General features: G+C 36.1%; 2 protein-coding genes and 1 long non-coding RNA gene across 5 annotated transcripts; 1 reads left to right on the top strand and 2 right to left on the bottom strand.

Annotated features, from left to right (window-relative positions):
* Nucleotides 1–2,774: 2,774 nt before the first annotated feature.
* Nucleotides 2,775–3,751, bottom strand: LOC149374212 (uncharacterized). The gene is made up of 5 exons (XR_016293187.1): nt 3,546–3,751; nt 3,311–3,464; nt 3,198–3,249; nt 2,993–3,121; nt 2,775–2,833 (listed from the first exon to the last, which is right to left on the bottom strand). It is a non-coding gene; the product is annotated as an uncharacterized LOC149374212 (long non-coding RNA).
* A 199-nt stretch (nt 3,752–3,950) lies between these two features.
* smid (nuclear valosin-containing protein-like smid) lies at nt 3,951–9,057 on the top strand. 3 transcript variants are annotated; one of them, XM_023391223.2, is made up of 10 exons: nt 3,951–4,607; nt 5,043–5,249; nt 5,325–5,564; nt 5,631–5,948; nt 6,271–6,490; nt 6,563–7,039; nt 7,126–7,676; nt 7,759–7,926; nt 8,005–8,553; nt 8,628–9,057. In XM_023391223.2, the coding sequence occupies exons 1-10, from the start codon at nt 4,404–4,406 to the stop codon at nt 8,742–8,744; spliced, it is 3,051 nt and encodes a 1,016-aa protein (XP_023246991.2). In that variant the 5' UTR covers nt 3,951–4,403; the 3' UTR covers nt 8,745–9,057. The 3 variants fall into 3 exon arrangements, with proteins under 3 accessions (XP_023246991.2, XP_089450308.1, XP_089450307.1); XM_089594182.1 differs by having other exon boundaries at nt 5,043–5,253; nt 5,311–5,552; nt 6,563–7,054; XM_089594181.1 differs by having other exon boundaries at nt 5,043–5,253; nt 5,311–5,564; nt 7,135–7,676.
* A 4,093-nt stretch (nt 9,058–13,150) lies between these two features.
* On the bottom strand, nt 13,151–18,760 carry LOC106637875 (carboxypeptidase B-like). The gene is made up of 8 exons (XM_014350843.2): nt 18,684–18,760; nt 18,391–18,577; nt 18,043–18,300; nt 17,036–17,180; nt 16,294–16,407; nt 15,073–15,272; nt 14,374–14,458; nt 13,151–13,786 (listed from the first exon to the last, which is right to left on the bottom strand). The coding sequence occupies exons 1-8, from the start codon at nt 18,758–18,760 to the stop codon at nt 13,575–13,577; spliced, it is 1,278 nt and encodes a 425-aa protein (XP_014206329.2). The 3' UTR covers nt 13,151–13,574.
* Nucleotides 18,761–19,037: the final 277 nt, after the last annotated feature.

The following is a 19,037-nucleotide window of genomic DNA, read 5'->3' as shown; positions in this document are numbered from 1 at the left end:
TAATTATTAACAAATAACACAAGCGCCTATCACCTATTGACCCGGGGCGCCTACTGGCCACTCTTTTAAATAAATAATTATTAATAAATAACACAAGCGCCTATCACCTATTGACCCGGGGCGCCTACTGGCCACTCTTTTAAATAAATAATTATTAATAACACAAGCATCCATCACCTGATGACCCAGGGCGCTTACTGGCAACTCTGTTAAATAAATAATTAATAATAACACAAGCGCCTATCACCTGATGACCCAGGGCGCTTACTGGCAACTCTGTTAAATAAATTATTATTAGTAAATAACACAAGCGCCTATCACCCGATGACCCACGGCGCTTACTGGCAACACTGTTAAATAAATAATTATTAATAAATAACACGAGCGCCTATCACCGTATTACCTGGGGCGCTAATTGCAAATCTAGTAAATAAATAATTATTCATAAGTATGTCAAGCACCTTCTTCCTGAGGATCCAGGACACTTGTTTGCAACACTATTAAATGATAAAAAGTTGATCGATAACATATTAAACATATCACAATTTTGATTGCCTATCTAGTACGACGAAGATCTTTTTAATTGGCGCTCTTGTAATTACTTAATAATTTATTATTCAATAGTAGCCAGTAAGTACCCTGGGTCATTAGGTGATAGGCGCTTGTGTTATTAATAATAATTTATTTAACAGAGTTGCCAGTAAGCGCCCCGGGTCAATAGGTGATAGGCGCTTGTGTTATTATTAATTATTTATTTAACAGAGTGGCCAGTAAGCGCCCCGGGTCAATAGGTGATAGGCGCTTGTGTTATTATTAATTATTTATTTAACAGAGTGGCCAGTAAGCGCCCCGGGTCATTGGGTGATAGGCGCTTGTGTTATTAATAATTATTTATTTAAAAGAGTGGCCAGTAGGCGCCCCGGGTCAATAGGTGATAGGCGCTTGTGTTATTTATTAATAATTATTTATTTAAAAGAGTGGCCAGTAGGCGCCCCGGGTCAATAGGTGATAGGCGCTTGTGTTATTTGTTAATAATTATTTATTTAAAAGAGTGGCCAGTAAGCGCCCCGGGTTATCAGGTGATGGATGCTTGTGTTATTGGACCTTATTTGAATCTTGCGCGTCACCTTCGGTACTATTTTTTTTTTGATCTAGTGATTTCCCACGTCAGAGAGGTTGGGTCCTAGAGAATTCCCAAATCTGGCCGGAACTATATATCCCAGCTGCTGTGTGGAACTGTATACACGGCGCATGCGCAGCAATACGTATTATGTATTATTGTATTGAGAAAAAATCGCACATTCCACATTCGACAAAAATAATTATTTTACCTGCTATACATAAAAATATGACAATTTGCAACTGTTCAACATAAACGACAATTAAATTGCAAACGATCGATATCAATTTTGATAGTATAGACACACTACAAAGGGTGGATGAGATACTTTTTATGTCTCTCGCACGACGGTATCAAATTTATTTTTTTTTGCAAAACTGCTTGATCCGACAGTTTTTTACAAAGCGGTTGCAAACGTTGCTAACGATTCCACAGTTTTGGGTATTTTTTTTAAGTCGAAATTAGCAAGTTGCTCGCGGAGTTCGCAGAGCTAAGCAGCGATGGGATATAGTTCCGGCCAGATTTGGGAATTCTCTAGGACCCAACCTCTCTGACGTGGGAAATCACTAGATCAAAAAAAAATTAGTACCAAAGGTGACGCGCGAGATTCAAATAAGGTCCAATAACACAAGCATCCATCACCTGATGACCCGGGGCGCCTACTGGCCACTCTGTTAAATAATCAATTAATAATAACACAAGCGCCTATCACCTGATGACCCAGGGCGCTTACTGGCCACTCTGTTAAATAAATTATTATTAGTAAATAACACAAGCGCCTATCACCTGATGACCCGGGGCGCTTACTGGCCACTCTTTTAAATAAATAATTATTTATAACACAAGCGCCTATCACCTAATAACCCGAGGCGCTTACTGGCCACTCTTTTAAATAAACAATTATTAATAAATAACACAAGCGCCTATAACCCAATGACCCGGGGCGCTTACTGGCCACTCTGTTAAATAATCAATTAATAATAACACAAGCGCCTATCACCTAATGACCCGGGGCGTTCACTAGCTACTATTGAATAATAAATTAACAAGTAATTACAAGAGCGCCAATTAAAAAGATCTTTGTCGTACTAGATAGGCAATCAAAATTGTGATATAATTAATATGTTATCGATCAACTTTTTATCATTTAATAGTGTTGCAAACAAGTGTCCTGGATCCTCAGGAAGAAGGTGCTTGACATACTTATGAATAATTATTTATTTACTAGATTTGCAATTAGGGCCCCAGGTAATACGGTGATAGGCGCTTGTGTTACTTATTAATAATTATTTATTTAACAGTTTTGCCAAGAAGCGCCCTGGGTCATCAGGTGATAGGCGCTTGTGTTATTTATTAATAATTATTTATTTAACAGAGTGGCCAGTAAGCGCTCCAGGTCATTAGGTGATAGGCGCTTGTGTTATTATTAATTGATTATTTAACAGAGTGGCCAGTAGGCGCCCCGGGTCATCAGGTGATAGGCGCTTGTGTTATTAATAATTATTTATTTAACAGAGTGGCCAGTAAGCGCCCCGGGTCATCAGGTGATGGATGCTTGTGTTATTGGACCTTATTTGAATCTCGCGCGTCACCTTTGGTACTAATTTTTTTTTGATCTAGTGATTTCCCACGTCAGAGAGGTTGGGTCCTAGAGAATTCCCAAATCTGGCCGGAACTATATCCCATCGCTGCACAGAAGTTGGTACAAGTCTCCTAAAACCGAAATTTTTTATTTTGCATTTTTTTTAGAACTCATGACAATCAACATTTTTTATTAAAGCTATTCGTTAATGAATATGATATCTTTAACACACATTTTTCAGATTAATATAAAAAAACTACATATTACACAACAACAAAAAATTTCCTTACTTATTTAATGTCTTAATGACTGATTTACTTTGTAATTTTCTTTGTGAAGATCGTGTGTTATATGGGTGCGAGGTGCGAATGAGATTTTTGGTTATTCTCACTTTTGCTATCCAACCGGTGTAGAACACACTGAAAATGAATTTTGTAGGAATTATAGTTATATATACTAAAACTTAATTTAATTTTAAAATTGATTTTTACTTACACTTGGCTCGGTCTTTCCATTTGCTTTTACCATTGCCTGGTTGGCAAGATATCTAAAATATTATAGAAAGATTATGATTTAATTAAACAATTAAAAATACAAAGCATACTTACAAAATATTGATGACCTTGTGAGGAGCTCCAGAGATACGGTAAACCACGTCTCGCTTATACCCAACTATTTGAAGGGCTGTTTCTAATTTGCGAAAATTCATTTTTTCGTTTTTCTTTCATCTACGTAAATGGTGGGTTTTCCAGGTGTTTTCATCTATAGGAAAAGAAAAACAATTATTGTATTGAAATAAATATATTACTAATGTTTACCTAAAAATTTAATTAGATAACTTACAGTTAGCATTTCTTTGACTTCTACATCTAATTTGGTCATTTCTGAAATTTGTTCAGGGGTGAGTCCTTGTGAAACCATATTATGGGTCCTTTTAACGAGGGAAGAAGGATATTTTGAGTTTTTTTGGCTTCTCAATTTCATTTTGGTCAGATAATAAGTAAGACAGCGAAAAAAAATATAAATTATAAGGAGTCTCTTCTGATAAATCTACCCTCCCATATACGAAATTACGAAGGTGACGAGCCTTTGCCGAATTGCCGAGCACAAAAGAAAAACGGCGCAATCCGCCCAATTGTACCTATCAGGGTGCGTTTACATGGTGTCGTTACGTCGGGAAGATTTTGAAAACCATGTCTATACTTTTCAGACACGTGTCCCATATTCCCATTTACATTTACCCATTATAGTTCCATATATAATATGTGCATGTAAGCGCAGCCGTAGTCAATCTTGAGTTACATTGTGCGCCCAAATTGCAGGTTATGTTAGGAAAGATATAAATTGCGCTTCTACAAAGCGGACATTGTTGCGTGTGACAAATATAAAAAGAGTGACGCGCCTTTGCCTTCCAATTTCGGCACGAAAGTTACAGGAATACTTGGTCATATTTTTTCAACGACACGCCATAATCGCTGCATCATTTTCTTTTATTCGCACACAATTTCTCCTTGAAAAAGGCTTGTTGCTGCATCCAACAGAAAGAGAAAGTGCGCGGCGCAAGAGAGAGTACCTACGTGTTGTGTGTGTACCAGAGAGAGAGAGAGAAAAAAAAAAGCCCACGCGCGAGACAGATAGAGAGAGAAGAGCCGGCTCTGTCCTCGGCTGGTGTCTCTCGCGACTTGCACGCGCCCGGAGAGGATGCACAGGCTGGAGAAACTTAATTCGTCGATCGACATCATACCTCTGCAGCAAAGCATGGACGCGAGCAACAACAAGCGGCTACTTGGGCCCGGCGTTAGTGGGGTCGTGGGATTGTCGTGTGCCAGCAAAACGATTGACAGGCCGAGGCCCAGTGGCGATGGCCCGGTCCGCGATCCTGTGCTCATCTCCAGGGTCAAACAGGTAAGCGGTGCACACACTATTTGCAAACCCACTTTTGCTGGATTGTTGTTTTTTTTCCGTTTCGTTTTTTATGGCTAGATGCCAATAGTGTTTCGTTATTTTTCATTTCTTGACGGTTGTATTGTTGCATGTATACAAATTCAAGCTTATTAACCTAGAGTCAACTCACATGGGTGCATTGCAACATGTTTATGCTCTCACGGCACTTGGTGCTATACTATAAATATACATACCAATTAACTTGTATACTGCTATTAGTAAAATACATTTAATGATTGGTGAATCATATTGGTATGATTCCTCCTAGAAGTACTTGGTAGCTTGTTGAACAGAGAGTAGTAGAAACAATGAGAAAATAAACTTCTTGAAATTGGGAACTAAATTTAATTACAACGAGTTGTACGATTTCGTTTAATCACTGTTGTTCAATTCCAGTACTTGTATGCCCATGAAAATGAGGTGTACGTCTGCGTGGACCGAATGTCAGATGAGCTTCAGACAACGTATCGAGATTACAGAAATAAGAAACGCACCCCATTTAGAGCAATGGTGCGTCGTGCCTATGATGAAATAACAGAAAATCTCACCAGACAGGTAGATAGCAACTGGCAAGATGATGATGATGATGATATTAATATAGAAGTAAGTGTTTCTTAAGACTACATTTTTCCAAGTTGACATACGTCTTTTTTTTTTATTAAAGAACTTGATGTACAGGTGGATTCTATGCCTAGCGAATACATGCAGGCTTACAAGCGCCAGGCAGAAATGACCAGCAGGCAAAATGGTAACAGTAGTGACAAAGAGTTGATTGACATTAGCAGTGACGACGATCAACCAAAAATTGCCCCGACTTTTAAATTTCCTGATAGAGATCCAATGGATCTGGATATGCAGGTAGCCAAAAGGCCGCATTTGAGCCCTAGTTATGAAAGGTCTCAGCAAGTGTCTGCACAGGTATATTGGTATTACTTAAGTTTCGATTTTTGTTTTAAATATTAATTTGTAATTCATTTTTTCTAGTCCCAACAAATGGGTCCCGTACTACAATCGAGAATTAACCGTTCAGAGAAATCGCGAAAGAGACCCAGAGATAAGGAACATGATATTCAATTTGAATCAATGAGAAAAAAGTCTAAAGACATTTCCATCACACAGTCAAACCTCAATTTTTCAAGCGTTGGTGGCACTGAAAAAATTTTGGAGACGATCGTTAACCTTTTGTTACACTTGAAACACCCAGAAGTTTATAAAAACCTTGGAGTTCCACCGCCAAGAGGCTTTCTCCTTCATGGTCCACCTGGCTGTGGAAAAACTCTGCTTGCTCATGCAATATCTGGGGTAAAGTTTGCTTAGTGTGTCATTATTTTTTCTTGCGTCCGAAAAATCTAGTGTTTAAAAAATTTTTCTAGCCATTAGCGTAAAGCAGCATTTCTTGTACTATAAAGTTATTTCCATACGTTTTATTTTCTAATATCCACCTCTGTTTTAATTAACGTTAATCTTATAAAGTGCAACGAAAACATCGGGTCCAGTGGAATTCTAATATCATGTAATCTTGATGCATGAGATACACTGAGATGCTACAATTAATATTTTACTTTGAATGATTCATATTGGTATGTACTTGTAACATTTTATTCATGTGCATGATGTTTTTTAGGAACTGAAAGTACCACTACTTAAAGTTGCAGCTCCCGAACTGGTTTCAGGTGTATCTGGTGAAAGTGAACAGAGAATAAGAGATCTGTTTGATCAAGCTATCGCTATCGCCCCATGCATCGTATTTTTGGACGAGATCGATGCCATAATCTCAGATAGAGCCACCGCTCAAAGAGGAATGGAAAAGAGAATAGTTTCCCAATTGATTTTGTGCTTGGATGGTGAGGAATGCTGTTTCTGTACTTACTGCACATTAATTTGAGGCTTATCACATTGAATATTGCTCATTTTAGAACTGAATATGAAGGAAAAGGGAAATCGAGTATTGGTTCTTGGTGCAACAAATCGTCCCGAGTCTCTTGACCCAGCCTTACGCAGAGCTGGTCGATTCGACAGAGAAGTGTCTTTAGGCATCCCCGACAAAGAGGCTCGCCTAGCTATTTTGCAAATTCACACTTCCAAAGTCAGACTCTCTCCCGAGATAAACTTGCAGAATATCGCTGCACTGACGCCTGGTTTTGTTGGAGCCGATTTGGTAGCACTCGTCAGAGAGGCCGTAATGGTAGCAGTGAATAGAGCACTTCAAGATATGAAAAAGAATGTTCCCACCATCGCAGAACATAACAATGAAGTAGCAAACGACGTACTTGTGGAAGAGGAGGTAAAGAAACCTGCAGAGCTTGACATCACTGATGTCATTATCGAGGACGATGATACAATTGTCAAGGTCGACGCAGTCAAAACTACAGAAGAAAAGGAAAAAACAGAAGGTAAATCATTTACCAGTTTTCACTCAATTTTCTCACAAATACCTTGAAAGACCCATATATTTCATGAAGAAAATCGTATATTTCAGACGAACCAGCGACAAGTACGACGGAGGAGCCAAAGAAGTTAGAGGAGACAGCTGAGCCACAGTCATCTACTGACAGTACACCAAGCGGTGAACAAACGCCTTCGGTGTCGACGGACGTGGTGAAGCCTGTGAAAGAAGAAGCTGACACACCGGGTGAAACATTGAAACCGTCGTCGACCGACGAACTCGCACCTTCAGAAAATAAATCAGTAGAGGATGCACCAACGGCAGCAGCAGTAACACCAGCAGTGGCTGCAACCTCAGCATCTGCTGAACCAGCTCAAAATGGGATTGAAGTACTTGAAGAAATTACACAAACAGAAAAACCAGTTAGCAAGCTCACTGACTTGCTGGGGTGGCTGCACGACGATCCGCCGCTCACTTCGGAACAGTTGGCTCTGATTTGCGTTGAAGAACGTGATTTCGACGCTGCACTCAAGACAGTTCAACCATCGGCCAAAAGAGAGGGCTTCGCGACTGTACCTGATGTCACGTGGAATGATATTGGGTCACTACAAGATATCAGACAGGAGTTACAGATGACAATTTTGGTGATTATAACTTCTTTTAACTACTTGGAAAAAAAAAATTTTTTAATCGTGCGAATAATATGTAATGTTGAATCTCTTTCAGGCGCCTGTGAGGTATTCAGAACAGTTTGCCAATCTTGGTTTAACGACGCCTTCGGGCGTGTTATTGTGCGGACCACCAGGTTGCGGGAAAACTTTGCTGGCTAAAGCTATTGCGAATGAAGCTGGTATAAACTTTATATCGGTCAAGGGTCCAGAGTTGCTTAACATGGTAATTTGAAAAATTGTTTCGTTACCACCGCTGTGTCCGTCAAAAACACGTAAATATTGTTAATCCATTGTTGTACAGTATGTCGGTGAGAGCGAGAAAGCAGTGCGCCAGTGTTTCATCCGGGCGCGCAATTCAGCACCCTGCGTCATATTTTTCGACGAGCTGGACGCTTTGTGTCCCAAGCGTTCCGAAAACGACAACTCGGTGACATCGAGAGTCGTCAACCAGATGCTCACAGAAATGGACGGTATAGAGGGCCGCAAAAACGTATACCTCATGGCAGCTAGCAACAGGCCCGACATCATAGATCCTGCTGTACTGAGGCCCGGAAGGCTGGACAAGATATTGTATGTTGGTCTGCCAAGTCCCACCGACCGAGCGGACATTCTTCGGGCAGTCACAAAGAACGGCACCAAGCCAAAGTTATCCCGAGAAGTTGATCTGGAGGTCGTGGCGAACGACAACAGGTGTAACGGCCTTACTGGAGCCGATCTCGCGGCATTGGTCAAAGAAGCTGGAAACGAGGTGTTGCGCGAAATCATAAGCGACCTGCCCACGACGCCCGAGATCTGCTCGCGGCATATTTACGCTGCTTTCGACAGAATCCAACCGTCGGTACAAGAGAAGGTGGGATTAAAAACAATTTTTTTTTTCATTAGTTTTGAAACGTTTGTTTAACTTTTATTTTATATTTCTCGCAGGATTTACAACGTTATGAATCATTACGGAAGCTGTACTCTGTCAAGAAAAATCACAATACAGATGTACAAATGTCACTGGATGTACCATTAGACTCGGTGGAGGCCATGGAAACTTGAGACTTGTACTGTCGTTAATAATCCACTTTTTATTTTATTTTTAGGTTAAAGTTACAAGTACTCACCATGCAAAAGCCAGTAATATCCTATTTTTCATTTTGAATTTTACAAATTAGCATATAAAACTTTGAATAAAGGTATTTTTTTAATAAACTGATTCAGACGCTCAAGTGTCACGTACTCGTATGAAGACAAAGTTGTATTTAGTTATTAGATTTAGCTGTATATCGAATTTATAATGTATGATAATATGATTTTGAAAATACTTACGTGACAGAAGCATGTGGAAGTACAGATATTAATAAATAAAGATCTCTCAAAATATTCTTGTATTGTATTAATTATAAAAATTATAAAAATAATTAATGTATTGTTTGTTTCGTTTAATTAATTATATTGTATTGTTTCGTCAACAAAATTGCGGTTTTTAGGGTTTGGCCTAAATGAACCTTGCCTGCCTCCTTGCTGGCCGGCCGAAGCCTCGCGCGGGAAAGCGGCAGTAGTTATGTCCGTGAAGAGCGGATTCGAGTGGCGCTTGGTCACGGGCTCGAGAACTGAAAAGTAAAAATGAAAGTTGCCAGTAATCATATAATGATAATTGCATTTTGATGGCAATGCTACCAACCTCGTCCTCGTAGCCGTACTCGAGCAGCTGTTTCCGCTGCGCTTTGGTGATGACGGGCTGGGCTAAAGGGCGGAGAAATGGCCTGGCGATATCTCGTGGTCCCTGGGGCAGGCCGCACGCCAAAACAGCATTTTGAAGAATGTTTTTGGCCGCCACCGCATCCCTGTTCCATGAAATCTCGCACTTGGAAAATGCGTTCTTGTCCTTGTAGTTTAGGCAGTCGGCCCGTCGGCTGCCGCGCCCTGTTCCAATGTGCAGCTGCTGCGAGCATAAGTACTGCGCACTGCTAAGTAGTTAGGTATTCATCACTGTTGTACATCTGTAAAAAAAAACCAAAATAAAAAAAGATAGACATTACTTGACAACTTCGAAGCGGAAAAATAAAAATACCATAAAAAATATCGACGACTCACCGCTAAGTTTTCCGGGTGATTCTCAGACAAATCTTTTAATCTTTTGACGATGAGCGACATGGGAATCCTGTGATGGCCACGGATGTTTCCAGTTATGTTGGTCCTTCCGAGTGCCAAAAAAGTGGATACGTTCTTTGTGTTGCGTGGGAACACAGCCGATCCTACATGGATTGCCAGAGACTCCGTGTTCTTATTTTTGCATTAAATTTTCGACGGGACCAGAACTTTCGCCAACACACTGGGCCCAAGCGATGGTAGTACATGATTCTATATTTGGTAGTTTGGTTATCCTCGTTGTGCTTCAGCAAATTAATATCTGGAAATTGTTCCTTTAACAATTTCATCTTATCATCTATGAGCTGGTGGTAGTAGTTTGATCTCCATCTGCTGGTCACTTGTCCCGAAGCGTTTTCGGAACCACTGAGACCTAATCAGATCAACGCCTACGAGAAATGTTTTGAAAAAAATGTGCAAGTCGGGTTTGAATTTGTGCATCGATAACCACTCTTGAAAATAACCTTCGCGGTGATGCAACAAGAATTCCATCAAATATGATCCAAGCGCGGCGATTTTTGACATGTCATACACGTCTTGGATAATGGCACTTCTAACGTCATTGTTTGGACAAATAGTGCCAAGTGCACATTTTAAAACCGTGCGATCCACTTTATCCTTGGTCCCAAGTTGTTTAAAAAATTCCGAACTACTTTTCCTCCTCAACGATTTTGGTGTCGTTTTTGATATAACTGGTGAGGCGTCTTCGTCAGAAAAGAACAGTGGAGAGTCAAAGTTCAAGACCCCGACCTGCGAGTCGAATTTCCGTTGTTTTGCCGGACTTTGTTCTGGTTCCGAAATTCCTCTTTTGCGTTTGAGATTGTTGAAAAACTTTTCAACAGTCCCCATGTTTCTTTCCACCGGGTCATCGACAATGTCGCTATCATGATCCGAAAATTCAACCAGACATTCTTCGGGTATATTGGGAAATTGAAGTGTGGCATTGGAGGTAATATTTTCGTCAAGACTCATAGAGTCCATTCCTGCGGACAGCTCACCCTCTTCATTGCCATTGCTTGGTGTCTCTGAATCCGATTCCATGTTTCGTTTCGATATTATCTAGATATACTGTAATTTTTCTTTGTTCATACTGTTCAAATTCATTACTGTAAGCTTAATGTCTCCCCGACTGCAGGAAGTACTGCAGTCGGCAGAGAGGAGGGGAGGGGGCAAAAACCCATTGCCATAATCAACGGATGTTTCTGTTATCTGCGAACGAAACAAGAAAAAAGTACTCAAATTTTATTAATCAAGTATACAGTTTGTGCACTCGATTTGTTAAATAATTACATTTAATATCATTTTACGCATATTGGCAGGAGCCAATTTCAAAATTTCACTTTTGACGTGGGGCACGTTTTCTACTTCGTATTCACGACTGCGAATGCGTTTTGCATACTTAGAGAAGGTGAGACCTATATTTTTATAAAAGTGGACAGTCCTATCGATGATGAGCAAAAAAAATTGTAGGACCTATCTGTCCCTCATGAATTAGAAAATTAATTTACATTATTTTGTACAACCATTTTTTTTTTGTTTTTTCAAAAATTTAATCATGCAAGCAGATTTTTTTAACAATTATTATTACAATAAAATGCACAAAAAAAATGGAATTTTTTTTTTTTTTAATTTAATGGTCGAAATGTAATAAATCACGTAAGCCAGCAAGCGACTAAATTCTCTTAGCTAATTCCAGCGTACAGCGAGCTTACGGTGCAAAGGATTAATTAAAAATTTAGTGGCAAAGTAAATAAACGGACAAGCGCGCGCCTAATCTTGTCACTGAAAATAAAAAGTGGCCAGAATAGCTGCACGGTTACTCTCAACTAAATTACAATTTTTGTTCTACTCACTCTTTCTAGACGTACAAGTTACGCATGCACCGAAATATTAGGTGATTTGCGTATGAACTCGAAGAAATACGTTAAGAATAGAAATCACAATTTTTAAGGATATTTTCTAATATTTTTATAAAACATACAACGAATCCTAAACCAGCATGTTTCATTTCATAGATTTTTTAATATTTAAAACTTTCTAATACGTAGAAATTTTTTCTCTCAAAAGCTTGGATTTTTTTTTTACGTTGGGCAACAGCTACAGAGATGCAAATGACACTACGTATTTAAGAATGTCCCAATTAACACGATCCTTTTTAATGTCACTGGGTAGAATAAAAAAAGTTCTTTTTTATCGAATACTTAACTGTATTGGGTGATATTTAAAATATGCCGCGCTTCACTGCCTCTCGCTGGTAACTGCACCTTCAACCGCGTGGCGGCATGACGTGTCAATTTCTTTAAAAAATGACCAAAAATCTCTCATTATCACTCTTTTGTAAAATACCAATTGCATAAAATGGAAACAAAGTTGATGTTATATTAAAAAACTGAGTACTCCCAGAGATGCATCCCTTAAAAACCCTTTCCGATGAGTTCTTGATACTAATCACTAGTTTTCCGATCACTCCCGCATGTGGCGAAAAAAGTGTTTTGTTAGTATATATAGCCGAAACTAGCATCGATTGTCAGAGATATGTGCTCTGGCTCGCCTGTGACGTAGTGTAGTCTAGTGTGCGGCTCGGTTTGAATGGTTTGCTCAGTTGAAAAACGTGTAGTAGCTCACCGACCGTACACCACAGGTAAGTCCTGGTAAGTAGAACGTCGGTGGCTTGTTGGAGTATCATATTTTTTGTTTTTATTTTCATAATTCAGTTGAAAGCAAGTGTATGTAATTATTGCGTTTTTCCAAATTCCTCTGTTTCATTGATCTCGTTTCGTAAAATAATCTCAATAATAAAGTTATTCACTTTTTTTTTTTCATTCAATATATTTATACATAAATATAACTTTACATTTTCTTAAACATTGTTTCTAATACTTGAAATGTATTATTTTATTACACACATTTTATTATTTACAAATACTTTGCGCTTTTTGTTGACTCAGATGTATACTGCAATAAAAATTTTTCATGGCATCCCCATACCCCCTGCACCAAGTATATTCAGAACCTTTGCATCCAGCACCCCCCCCCCTAAGTGAGGAAAACTCAATAGATTCGTCCGTTATTTTAATCTAATAAAATTTTCACTTCTTTCTTCTACGAAATCAAAGAATTTTAGAGACGACGGAACCTTCTGTAACTGATTTCAATAAAAAAAAAATAAAAAAAACATTACCTCATGGGTAATTTGAAAACCAAAGGGTATATGCTTTTCAACAAATTAGTTTTTCACCACTTTAATAGTAAATTCTACGTTTAGTAAAAATGATTGATTAAAATTAAGTAAGTGGTTCGATCGATCTTTTTTTATTTTATTTTTTTTCTAATATAAAAAAATATTATACCATTAAGGATATATGCTCATTTTTTTCAGAAAAATGAAACAATAACAACATTTGATTTACTCAAATTGTTGGAAAAATTAGCCATAATGATTATCTTTTGTTTAGAATAAAAAAAAAAATTTTGAGTAGGAAAATCTGATTGTGTACACTTTTCGAGTATAAAATTTCATTGTTTTAAAATTTAACAATAGATGATCGGAGGAGAAATTTTTGTCTCAGGTAAAAAAAAAAAAAAAAAAAAAATCATTTGAATAATGGGGGTTGCAGAAAATGTACTTTGTGAGTTAACAGACTTCTTAAATATACCTATGTAAACTGGTATGAATAAAATTATGTTACGTGAAATTAAAAAAATGTCAATATTTGATCCTCAATGCTCAAAACAGATTCAAGTTCTACTAAATGTATAGCTTTTGGTATAATTGAAAATTTCATTGAACATGGCAAGGAAAGTCTCGAAAGTTTCCTGGACCAATGTCATTATTTTGTCTTCTGGCACTATAAACGCTCTGTCGCTGTAAGCTGGCAATTCTATTGTGAAAACAAGAGAGACGTTCCCTTTATCCATCGCCCAATCGTCTGAAGCTCCTGAAGCTTTGTCTGTGAAAAAATAATGAAAGTCATGATTTTGCGAGTGAGACACCTTTTTAAAAAAGTTATTTAAGTCAATAAGTATTACATAAAAATTAATAAAACATAAAAATATATAATCATCAACATTTTTTTAGCATAGTATGTATTTTTTTCAAATATTTTTGTGGGCCAAAACAAGTAAAACAGTTTTTCTTAACGTTTTGTCGGACCAAAGTACTAAGAAAACTTGAGAAAATGTGTTACGCGATACTTTATTTTTATTTCTGAATTTTCCAACCATAGAACTTAAAATGTAAAGAAGATAAAAATCTTCAGCCCAAAGGTATGTTTAAAAAAACTATTTTTTTATTTTTACGATACTTTTTTTACGAAATTTTTATTTGTAAAGTATATATATACTTTTCCTACCTCGGACGTTTTTGAGAGGCTGGTGTGCCCTCGGTAGGAAAAACAGTGTTTGGTACACAAGTGCCATTCGGGGCTACCTTACGTCCCTCGGGCCTTGCTTCGCAGGTCCCTTGGGCCGCAAAATAGCCCTGGAGACGATGGCACTTATCCGACGAAAACTACTATTTTGATTAATGTCAACTCACATAGAAGTCTCGCTGCACTGCCGTATTTGTACTCCGTACCACTGAATTCTTTGGCTCTCTCGACTACGAGCTTGGCTATACGATCCTTTAATGGATTTTCTCAGTTGAGTGTGTGTATATTTTTGCCCAAGCGAAAATTATTTCATTCGTCTAATTGCTCATAATGAAAAATGAAAACTAATAATAACAAATCATTAAGTCCAGAATATGAGACTATCATAAAATGTATCTTTCTAATAAATATTATTGGTTACTATCTTTTTTTTAATTCTATTATGAATATTAAATCGAAAAATTTAGTTTTATTCATTTATTAAATCACGGCAACAAATCATTTTCTGCACATTAGTAATAATTTTTAAAAATTTTGATGAGTTGCTCTTAAATTAAAAAACGATTAATAATAAATAGTGTAGATTACAAACCATAATTTTCAGTTACTTTCAATTTGTTATATTTATTATAGGTTTTTATTTTTTCATGTATCTTCCAATACGTCACTTATGACGAAAATAAAACAAAATAATAACTTATAACAATAGTAATTAAATTTTCTTCTCAGTCTCAAGTCTGGACTTAATTTTTTCTTACCATCGGTTTTCATATAACTTATGATTAATTATTCATCAATTTAATTTTCCTTTGAGTGGTTTGATTACAAATTTTTTTCCATTTACAATATTATTAAAAAGTAGTTACCAAAGTCTGCCAGTTCTGCGGTAGAATTTTGGTGTAGCCATAGGGGTAGAGCAGATAACCCCCGAAACTGTGTATACTCAAGTACGCGATGGGTTTGTACGCCAATATTGTGTCACGAAGGGCTGCACTTTCTGGTTCGCTGAAAGCCCGTTTTCCCGCAAACAATCGGCTGCACACGTTACTCGTGTCAGAACGAAACTCTGTAAAAAAAGGAAAAATCACGATTTCTATGCGTTGCATGTCTTGAAGCTTGTGTACTTATAGTTATTTGGGTAATATAATTATTTCATATGTCATTGCAAATCGAAGTACATTATTTCAACGCACTAAAGTGTGAAACACTTTTTACGCTTTGCCCTATGCAACCTCACTTTACTCATCAATCCCCCACGACTATAATGATTTACCGATAAATAAATAAAACATTCACTTTTCATTTTCACTTAAATTTTACTCAAAGAGCATACTATATACTAATGAAATTTTATAAAAAACGTTATTAGTGGTGAGTAAGCATAAAAAAAAAAAAATAATAATAATAATGATAATAACAATAATGATAATAATTATGATAATAATAATAATAATAATAATAATAATAATAATAATAATATTAATAGTAATAAAAATGGAACGCCTGTCATTGTAGCTTACTCTAAACGAAGATATTCGGAAATAAAGTATGTAAAGTAAAGTACTTACAAATAAAAAGTAAGAAAAATATTGAAAAAAAAAAATACTCGTTGACAGTTGAGTTGTAGGTACTTAATCGGTAGTTGTTTGTTTATGCCATATCTTTTTTAAAAATTTTCATCTGTATTTTAATTTAGTTTATTTCATCTTTATTTTTACGTTATTATTTTATGTTATTGTCCTCATTAATTTTTTAAAATATTTTTACTGTTTGACAATTGGTATTACTATTTTGTCATTAAACAGTGCATCTAATTGTGTGACTAGCTATTTTAAACTCCATCTCTAATAGTCCCCAAATACAAAGTAAATATGTAAATAACTCAATCAAATTTCATTTTAAAACTCTGCATTTTACAAATAATACCTCTTTTTAATAACTATATTAATGATTGAGTACTTATAATCAACGTTCATTTGAAGCTAAGGAGCAAGTAAAAATACCTACTATCTATGTTTTTACAGGTGCTTTTTTTGTATTTGAAATATTCATGAGATGTACTTACATGTAAATTAAAAGAATCATACCTCCGAAATGGCTATCGAAATTACGATTTAAGTCGACACCAGGACACATGCGATTACTTTGCTGCGATCTTGATTTTCTCCAGAAACGATTTGTTGTGTGAGTATATTCATAACCTGATAAAAAATATTAATCATGTAGAGTTCATTGAAGCTTACACTCTTTAATAGGACATTACAGTAAGAGGATATTTTTGCAAAATGGCTAACGCCTGATAAATATTTATTTTACGCAATAATTCCGGTAATAATTTTTTTTTTCAATCCTGATAGTTGATCTATTTAAAAAATTTTTTATTTCTTCGGTACTTTAAAGTAAATTAAAGTATGAAATGGTGAGTCGTAGACTGTGGCTGAATAGTGACCGTTTGATTTTGCTTAGCATGATATCAGAATATTGATATATTTAATATTTTATAAGTGGTGGTCGAATGGGAGCGCTATTTGAAATTAGTTACGCACAAGGTGAATAGAGGTGAGATCATACGAGGGTAAAATATAAGATATTAATTTTTTGTTTGCAGTACATTGTTTAGCTAAACAAGGTAGTCACTTCAAGATGCAAGTATTATTGGGCGTTCAAATTTAATTAAATATTGGCGATTTGAATTTTCCCTTTTAGAAAATATTAATTTTATACTTTTGTAATGTATTATTTCAACATTTTTTGATTTATATTCAGTGTATTTACTTATATGGATTAAAAAAAAATTGTTTCTGTTTTGAATTAAAATTAATAGTATACCATCAGGATTCAAACAGGGGATGATGACCAAATTCAATCTGTTCGCAAATTCCTCTTCGTTCTCAATGACTTGCTGAATAATGTACAGTGCTGACACGTGTGAAGCCCATTCGCGTGCATGTGTACCCGCATCAATTAAAAATACCTATATTTAGTAACAACAATAACAATGACAACAAAAATAACAGTAATAATGATAACAATAATAAAAATAATATTTATAAAAATGCTAAGGATGATTTTTTTTCTTGTGTCATTTTGTTTAAGACTAATCACATGGTTTTGGATGCGAAAAAATTAAAAAATGTATTTTGAAAAATTCAAAAATAGAAATTAAAATTTGTAGGTTTAATGAAGATAAAAATACATAGATAGCAATAAAAAGAATAATAATAATGATAATAATAATAATAATAACGACATAAAAAAGGTTGTAGAAAATTCAATAATCTTTTATGTTTTTTAACAAAAAATATTCCAAAATATAATTTAACGAAGTGTGATAAAAGTGCAAATAAAAAAATTAAACAACTCACGAATTAATTTTTTTTCTACTTGTTATCACCATTCACAGTTTTTGTCAATTGCAAAGTTTTTTATTAATACAACTCATACAAAAATGATACCATTCTATTCATAAAAAATAGTAACAAAAAAATTACTAATAAAAAATCCAGTCCCGATTTTAAACTGTAATAGTATTTATCTTTCTAATAGTTATTAGTTATTATTATTTTTTTCTCTTCAAGATGTCACTCGTGAAAAAAAAAAAAAAAATTATAAAATTTTATTCTGACTCTTGAACTTGGACTTAGTTATTTCTTATAATCGGTTTTTATCAGCTATCATTAATGGGTAAGATAATATTTTTACTTGGGAAGAAAAGAATTGGCCTTTTCGAATTGAATTAAATAGTTTGTCTTCGATACTAATGTCAAAACAAAAGTATTTTAGACAGTGTTTATTGCAATTTGGACGTAATATTCGATAAAAAAAAATAATCTTACCGGATTGTTTGCATATTTTGATACTTCGATGCCGTAAATTGGTCGTCCCTCGGCACTGCTGCCAATATTTATGAGTTTCGCGTATCTGTTGAGCACAAGGTTCTCCATAAACTTGACGATTTCATCGTAACGTGGAAAATACTGGAAGTTAAATTCAGCTGCTGCTTTCTCTTCGTGTGATACAGATCTGACCTTTCGTTTTGACGAGTGCACGGTTGTATTTTTCTCCAACAACAAGCCCACGTCGTCATGAAGCACCTTCGATTTTGATAAATTACGTGTTTTGGAGATTTTGTGAAAACTTTGAAGGATCGTAATTTCACTGCAACTTTAATAACGCATCCTTACTTCAAATTCAACGGACTTGCTTTTCAGTTCCTGCTCAAAGCCTGGCTGAAGTTCAGGTGTTACCATAATATGGAAGTGACCGAATGGGTAGGGTCGTAGCCAAAAATCGTAGCCATCCGTATCTTCGAAGCTTTGAATGAAGCGCAATTTTTGGTCCGTATCGATGATCACGTTGTACACCTTGTACCTAAAAGAAAAATCAAGTTTACGCGCATAAATAAATAAATCGAAAGGGTTACAAACAGCCATATACCATGATAAATTGTATTTTTTTTTTTATTAAAATGAAATACCCGTTGTAAGTCTTTTGAGCCAGAGCAAAGTTGAATCCGTCGAATGAGACACAAATACAAGCGATGAGCAGCAACATACTTTCAAAAGTATACGTGGAGAGAAAAAAAAAATAACTGCAGACGAGTGGTATAATCTGAAACGTATCAACGGCTCGTCGAAAGCCATCGACTGTGAGAGGCGAGATATTTCAATGTGAGGCGAATTATTGGTTGCTAAAGTAATGCTCGAGCTGAAGATTATTTCTTGCTTTGTATAATTGATTTTCTCGAATAACCAGCCGAACAAGGTAAACAATTGCGAAATCGCGAAGATGATGCGGGCTTATTATGTAATAATACGATAACACACACCAG

The sequence above is a fragment of the Copidosoma floridanum genome, unplaced genomic scaffold (assembly GCF_036245765.1).
Source record: "Copidosoma floridanum isolate Cflo_tuat_1 unplaced genomic scaffold, Cflo_Japanese_pri ptg000021l, whole genome shotgun sequence".
NCBI classification, from domain to species: Eukaryota; Metazoa; Arthropoda; class Insecta; order Hymenoptera; family Encyrtidae; genus Copidosoma; species Copidosoma floridanum.
Note: the sequence above shows the minus strand (reverse complement) of the source record. Positions and strands in the feature narration are given on the sequence as shown.